This window comes from Octopus bimaculoides, chromosome 11 (genome assembly GCF_046866305.1).
Source record: "Octopus bimaculoides isolate indiv1 chromosome 11, ASM4686630v1, whole genome shotgun sequence".
Taxonomy (NCBI): domain Eukaryota; kingdom Metazoa; phylum Mollusca; class Cephalopoda; order Octopoda; family Octopodidae; genus Octopus; species Octopus bimaculoides.
The window spans coordinates 51,927,903-51,936,391 of NC_142938.1; the positions used below are offsets into that span (position 1 = coordinate 51,927,903).

The 8,489-nt window shown below is 35.0% G+C and overlaps 1 protein-coding gene across 1 annotated transcript in view; it reads right to left on the reverse strand.

The window, feature by feature from the left end:
* Positions 1-4,994: 4,994 nt before the first annotated feature.
* The window catches only part of LOC106873926 (NF-kappa-B inhibitor alpha), a 5,250-nt gene continuing 1,755 nt past the window's right edge, over positions 4,995-8,489 (reverse strand). Inside the window, exons 2-5 of the mRNA XM_014921463.3 lie at positions 7,719-8,035; positions 7,297-7,385; positions 6,427-6,663; positions 4,995-5,629 (exon numbers count right to left, since the gene is read on the reverse strand). Coding sequence (XP_014776949.1) covers positions 5,588-5,629; positions 6,427-6,663; positions 7,297-7,385; positions 7,719-8,035 — 685 coding nt within the window. The 3' untranslated portion in view covers positions 4,995-5,587. The remainder of the gene's footprint in view (positions 5,630-6,426; positions 6,664-7,296; positions 7,386-7,718; positions 8,036-8,489) is intronic.

An 8,489-nucleotide genomic window follows, 5' to 3' on the forward strand; every position in this document is an offset into this window, starting at 1 on the left:
TGCCCTTATTCTTGTATATATACATACATATATATATTCTTTTATTCTTTTAATTGAGCACCGTCTTTAGTCGAACCAATCAAACCCAGGACTTATTCTTTATAAGCCTAGTACTTATTCTATTGGTCACTTGTGCCAAACTGCTAAATTACATGGATGTAAACACACCAACATCGGTTGTCAAGTGATGGTAGGGGGACAAACAGACACACAAACATATATATACATATATATATATATATATATATATATATATATATACGATAGGCTTCTTTCAGTTCCCGTCTACCAAATTCACTTACAAGGGTTTGGTTGGCTCAAGGCTATAATAGTAAACACTTGGGACTGAACCCGCAACCATGTGGTTGGGAAGCAAGTTTCTTACCACACAGCCACGCCTATACACACACACATATATATATATATGTGTGTGTGTATTTATATATATATATACGTTTATATATATATGTTATATATAAATATATGCGTATGTATGTATATGTGTGTGTGTATATATATATATATATATATATATATAAAATCAAAATAAGCAACAAGGATATTCAAGGTTAATGCAGTACGATCATTTCATGCGACTCCATTTATTTAAGCAATGTGAATATTACATTAAATGTAAAATGCAGAGCAATCTTCAGCTGCACAAAGATACAGAAAATTTACTGAAATTTCATTTCAGTAGAAGGATATGTTATTGTAACTACATTTAAACACTCCAAGCAGGAAGGAAGAATACAAAAAACATTTTGACTTAGCCAGACCATACAGGCTTGTAATTAATTCCAAGCAGATTTTAACTGTCACTGATTTTATTTGTTTTTTTTTTTTGTTTCATCTTATCAAACCTAATGATTCAAAGCTTAAGAGGGCACCAGCCTTTTCCTTGTAAGGAAAGGGAAGGGGTAAACACTATACATGGATATGGTTATAAAAATTCCTTTGGTTTTAGTGACACATTATTATAGGTTGAGGGGTTTTCCCTACTAGCAGACCAGTTTATAATGTAGCAGGGGAAGTTTAACATAAGGCACCTAGGTCAAAAGTATATAAAATAAAGTTTCTATATATGTACTGATACAGTATGTGTTTATTTATAGTTTTCATTAATCAGAATAATGTATCTGTATTGTTTTACATATACTAAGTATGGAAACTTTGAGATACCAATATTAGCTTAATTAATATGTGAATAATAGTAATGTAACTAATCAATACATTCAGTATGCAAAAACCATGAGGTAGTGTTAATTTAAAAAGCTTTAGCAACGATCACGCTCATATGGTGCTCTTAGCGCTCCACTAGCACAGATGCCAGTCATGCGGTGCTGTCATCGAATCTGATTTCGATTTCACTTGCCTCAACAGGTCTTCGCAAACAGATTTTAGTGTGTTTAATGAAGGACAGGTATGCATAAGTGAGCTGGTTATACCACTGGCATAGGCCACGGGTTACAGTCTCACTTGGCTTGCCGGGTCTTCTCAAGCACAGCATATTTCCAAAGGTCTCGGTCACTAGTCATTGCCTCAGTGAGGCCTAATGTTTGAAGGTTGTGCTTCACCACCTCATCCCAGGTCTTCCGGAGTCTACCTCTTCCACAGGTTCCCTCAACCGCTAGGGTGTGACACTTTTTCACACAGCTATCCTCTTCCATTCACACCACATGACCATACCAGTGCAGTCATCTCTCTTGCACGCCACATCTGATGCTTCTTATGTCCAATTTTTCTCTCAAGGCACTTACACTCTGTCGAGTATGCACACTGACATTACACATCCAGCGGAGCATACTGGCTTCATTCCTTGCAAGCTTACGCATGTCCTCAGCAGTTACAACCCATGTTTCACTGCCATGTAGCATGACTGTTTGGACACATGCATCATACAGTCTACCTTTTACTCTCAGCAAGAAGCCCTTTGTCACCAGCAGAGGTAAGAGCTCTCTAAACTTGCCCAAGCTATTCTTATTCTAGCAGCTACACTCTCAGAGCACCCACCCCCACTACTGACTTGGTCACCTAGGTAACGGAAGCTATTATCTACTTCTAGTTTTTCTCTCTGGAATGTGGCAGAAGTTTTCTGCACATTTTCAGTGTTTATTGTTCCTGAGCATCTGTCACATACAAAAACTATCTTCTTAGTTAGCCTTCCTTTGATATTACAGCACCTCTTATGTGTCCATAGCTTACACTGGGTACATCTTATAGAGTTTCTACCTTGCCTTTTCTACAGATCGAGCAGGGCCATCTACCTGAAGAGATTTGTGGTTTGTCTGTCTTCCTACTTATTAGGACTTTGGTTTTAGTTAGGTTGACTCTAAGGCCCCTCAATTCTAATCCTTGCTTCCACACCTGAAACTTCTCCTCTAGCTCTGATAGTGACTCAGCAATTAGGGCAAGGTTATCAGCATAGAGGAGCTCCCAGTGGCATCATATATATATATAATTATGTGTGTTTATATATATATATATATATATATATATATATATATATATCCGTGTGTGTGTATGTTTATATATATATATATATATATATATATCTTATATATAAATGGTAATTTCTGTCTCTCTGCCAGTCTGTTTGTTACCATCTTACTGCTTAATCCAGTGAACCAATATTCACAAAACTTTGCATACATGTTACACTGAGATCCACTTTAATAATAGGCTAATTGGATTTCAATAAAATCTTTGAGTTCCCCCAGAGGCATTGGGTGAATTATATGATAAAATGAGAAGGTTGCAAACTGTATTAGTCCAATGCTACTACACTAAAAATATTGAAACAGTGCTGCAGATGAGCTACAGGGATAGGTTGAGAAACTGCAACTTTACTCCCTGGAGTGAAGGCACAAGAGATATGCAATAATCTACATATGGAAAACTCTAGAGGGGCTAGTATCCAATTTTGGCATTGAGTGCTATACAAATGCCAGGACTGGCTGCCATTGTATTGTATGAAAATGTACCATCCACTCTATCTTAATTCAGGACTGCAATAGTCTAGGGTTCAAAGGCCCACAGCTCTTCAATGCCCTGCCACAAAAATTAAGAAATCTGAATAAGCTGGAAGAGGTCTTCAAAAAGGAACCAGACATCCTCCTCTCCACAATACCAAATGAACCAACAGCCCATGAGGTGCAGCAGAATCAAACCCCCTTGTACACCAAATGGGCCAACAGCACATACAGGAATGGTGATGTAAGACACCCCAGATTGAGAAAATCAGAAAGACTATGGCAATGTTCCAGCATGACCACAGCCACATGGCTGAAAAGATTAAAAGAGAATATATATATATATATATATATATATCATCATTTAACGTCCGCTTTCCATGCTAGCATGGGTTCGACAATTTGACTGAGGACTGGTGAAACCAGATGGCTACACCAGGCTCCAATCTGATTTGGCAGAATTGTTAGCACACTGGGAAAAGTGTTTAGTGGCATTTTGCTCCTATTTACACTCTGAATTTAAATTCCATCAAAGTCAACTTTACCTTTCATCCTTTGAAGGTGGGGAAAAAAAAACCAGTTATGTACTTATAATAATTCAAGATGTTTCTTTTATAAAACAATTTATAATTTAAAATCTTATCTTGTCCTAATCATTTTAGTACAAGTCTAACTGATCTAAACACTCAAGACCTTTAGAAGTGGTGTTAGTAATGCTGGAGTGTTTTTAGGGATTAAGGATTATTCTAAGCCGTTTATGTATATTGACAGTGGAGGCGCAATGGCCCAGTGGTTAGGGCAGCAGACTCGCGGCTTCGATTCCCAGACTAGGCATTGCGAGTGTTTATTGAGCGAAAACAGCTAAAGCTCCACAAGGCTCCGGCAGGAGATGGTGGCGAACCCTGCTGTACTCTTCCACCACAACTTTCTCTCACTCTTTCTTCCTGTTTCTGTTGTGCCTGTAATTCAAAGGGTCAGCCTTGTCACACTGTGTCACGCTGAATATCCCCAAGGACTGCGTTAAGGGTACACATGTCAGTGGAGTGCTCAGCCACTTGCACGTTAATTTCACGAGCAGGCTGTTCCGTTGATCGGATCAACTGGAACCCTCGATGTCATAAGCGACGGAGTGCCAACAACATGTATATTGAGTTCCGACACAAGATCATTATCATTGCTATGCCTAAGTGACACACACACACACACATTTGTGTGCCACTTTATCTTGACGGGTTTTATACCTGTAAATGATTGTCAGTCATTCAAGCAATGTTGTTCATTTTCAATATCTTGTGAGAACATTTCTGGTGACAAGGAAATATGATCTTACTTGGACACAAGTGAGGGCTGGCAACAAGAAAGGAATTAAACTGTAGCAAATATAACGATGAACTTTGTCTGACCCATGCAAGAATGGAAAAGTGGATATTTAAATGGTGACATAAAAATCTCATTCACTGAACTAGGACCCATCACCAGACTAAAAACACATTAACCAATATTATTAGTGTTTATAACACTTCATTTGGTAAATATTTAATTAGGTCAGCAGGGTTTCACTGCAATGCTGCTGACAAGGTATGAACCTTTTACTATCATCATTTAATGTTTTCCATGCTGGCATGGGTTGGACAGTTTGATGAGTTGCACTAGGTTCCATAGTCTATTTTGGTATGGTTTCTACACCTGGATGCCCTAATGCCAACTACCTTAAAGTGTACTGGATATTTTTTGTGGCACCAGCACCAACAGGATCACCAAGTACTTTACAAGACAATAGCCCCCTCAACTGGGAGGGAGTGGGGAGAATTATTCAGGGGGTGTGGCTTTGTGCCTGCTGATTTAAGGTATAGAGGGGACAAACACCCTAACTGACTTGACCAGTTGTAATTTTTAACTGTTTAAATAATTCAACCATAACATTACTAGAAGTTAGCATGACATACTTGTTGATCTGGTATTTCCTTAATCAGTCTCCAGATGATATAAAGTTACATTTAAATACAAACACAAAACAAGAAATTCATTATAAAAATAATTTATTTTACTATACAAATAAATAAATAAATAACATCCTTGAAAGAACACTTCTTTGGCAAGTTTAAAAGCTCCAAAGAAACTGGGTGTTCATGGCAAATATCAAATTGTCCAAAATTTGATGGAATCGAAACTATATTTGCCAAAATGTTCTTACAAGGAAAGAAAACTTCCATTTTTCTGTACCTCAGTCATTTTATTCAGCTTCAAGAGAAGCTGAGTGAAAAATTGGTCCAAAGTTACCACTCAGCAGTGCCTTATTTTGGTGTAACACACACACACACACACACACACAACCACAACCAATGATTCCATACAAGTTCCATAATATGGTGCTGTACACGAGTTTGAATAAATGAGATTGTGTGCAAGTTTGTCTCCATGAGTTTTACTACTTCTGCACATCCTTCAGCAGGGCTTTCAACCTTTGCTTCAGCATCATTTATGATTATGTTCATCTAAGGTGGCAGACTTCATGGAAGTAACCCTTTGATGCCTGTAAGTCTCCAACAGCTTCTTGTGGCGGCATCATCGTAGATTGGAATAGTTTATTCTTAGCACACACAAGACGGTATCCATTATGAAGGCTGATAGTCCATATGTACATCACCAGATAAGAACTGAAAATACAGAAAAAAAATATAAATGAAGAATGTTGCTAGTGCAACAACAAAATACAGTTTACAGAATTATACAAGTTGATAAAATGTTAACATACAACGTAATGAATTAAAAATAAGTTTCGATATATCATTTTATATGTACATATATGTATGTACACATACGTACATATCCATATCATACGTACACACACATACATACATACACATATACACATGCATGCACACACATACATACATACATAGAATTAAGTGATAGCTATTTATCAACCATTTCTGGAACAATATTGGTTTACATATGATCAGTCAACATGTCTCTAAAACCAACATTATAAAATAAGGTATCGTTTAAGTACAAGCTTTAACAACCAAATTTTAAAGCCCATTGCATGAGTGAATACTAAATCATTATTTGTAACCTGTTTTTGTAAGTTGACACAAAATATTTTAAAACACTTTATAAGATCCTCAGAGAGAAATTTGAAGATTTTAAATTAATTCTTTCTCTTGATCAAAATTATTTTTGTAGAAAGAGAAAAACAGTACATCTTTCTAAAAATCAAAAATAAACTCATATCAGCAATGGTGAGTTGATCAAAATTTTAACTGCTCTGGAAATCATTAAGTTGCCTGTTTTGCTTTATTTATAATCTATCTGGTATGGTCCAAACAATATTTAGACAAAAAAAAAAAAAAAAAAATATTAGAGGAACTGGTTTATATTGTAGATGTGTTAAGTCTAAAGAAGCATGATATTTGCCTAAAGAATCAGCAGAACCATTAAATAATATACTAACCATTTCGTCATCTGAGTCCTCTGAACTGCTGTCTCTATGAAATAAAGAAGCACCATTTGTTCTCAATATGTTTTTCATCAATTCATTGTTTTGATCATCAGCAAGGCAATATGCTGTCACACCACCAAATGTTACAGCATTAATATTTAGTTCTGGGTACTTGAAGAGTTGATAGACTAAAATTTTATCATTTGATTCAACAGCATAATGAAGAATAGTTCGACCACTTTTTCCATCCTGCAACAAAACAAAGAGTTCCATTGTACAAAACAAAGTAAAACAATAACTTATTAACATAAAAATTTTAAATCACTAACTACAAATTATATAAATTTAAATGTTCTACCTAAATTTTTTTTTTTTCAATGGCAAAGGTGAAATCAAGTGTTTGTAAAACATCTGAAAACAGGATTCAATGAATTTAATAGTTTAGATTATAATATTGTATTTTTTATCTTTTAAATTGTGTGTATGTGTGCACTCGTGAGCATGTCATTTGATAGCAGTAAAATAAAATATTTGACCCTAAACTAACTAGGAAAGTAACATAAATTAATGATAACTACCATTCCTTTATGTAATTATAATAATTCAACAAGTTTCTAATCCCTTCAAATGAAAACAGAACTAGTAACTGATGAATTAACCATTTTTATAACTCAATCTTAAAGCATAAAAATATTCCAGTACCAGCAACTGTGCGTGTGTACATTAAAATACTCAATGTGTGTGTACAGTGTATTGCAAATATGAGTAAAGCAATGTGACATATCCGGAATGAGTAAATTACACGTACATGTCATGTGAGCTATCAAATAGATCATTAATAAGATTATTAATAAGCTACATGAAAATGGTTAAGACATTTACCTGTGTATTGATATTGGCACCAGCATAAAGCAAAATACTGACAGTAGGATATGGTTTACGGAGAGCAGCAAGATGAAGACTTGTCAAACCTGAAAACATAATCATTAATACTAAATCAATAAAACAAATATGTTAATAATTTCGTTTACATTCTTGCTATACAATGCACTAAAACTGTTTTAGTCCATTCTGCGTAGTTGCAAACAAATGTCATTTTATTGCATGCAATAAAATTCTTTTACTACTCTAAGTTATTGGGCCAAGTTTAATGTTTAAATCGGTTTAATCTATTTTCTGTTTCAATTTGAAATTAAAAGGTAAACACTTTAAAAAATTAATAAAACTTATAGAATCAACAGGATATAAATACTGGCTTGAACTAATTAGATACATGAATCATATCAAGAGTTTTTATAACTCACCGTCATAATTAAGCATATTCAGTGACTTTTTAATATTCTTGGCACCAAGCAACATTTTAACACATTCAAAGTCTCCATCCCGACAAGCTACATGTAAGGGAGTATTGCCATTATTGTCTCTAATATCGACCGACGCTCCATTTCTGACCAATAGATCAACGATATTATACTGTTTAGTAACAACAGCCAAGTGGAGGGGTGTCTGGAAAAGGTTGTTCTGTAAGTCAAGTAAATAACTGCAAGACGACATTCTGACATTTATTATGTAGTATTCTGCTAGATTGGCGTCACATTCAATAATAGCCATGTGCAAAACTCTGAAAATATAAAAATAATGCAATTTAAAATTATTTCAACACAAACACATTGATTAAAAAGATATTTACTAACAACGGTCACTTTTATAAACAACAATGTTAGAACAATTTATTTTTTTCGTCTTGGTTTCAAAAGTTAATTTCACTTTTTTACATTTCCGCCTCTTAGTTTTTTGGGGTTTTTTTTCGCTCTAATCACACACTTCTGTAGTTGCTCAACCTGATCGAAACCACAGCGTTAAACCTCCCTCAAGCTGTAAACAGCATGAATTACCTAATCCCGCTAAAAAAAAAAGGGGGGGGGGCTTAATTTTTTTTTTTTAAACTTCAATTTTCCATGTTTGTAGCATAGATTCTGTAAAGCAACGGCTCATATATTATGTATGCAAACATTTTTCTGCATCAATTCCTACACATTCAAGGACTAAATCCTACGTACCTTGCATTTTAATTT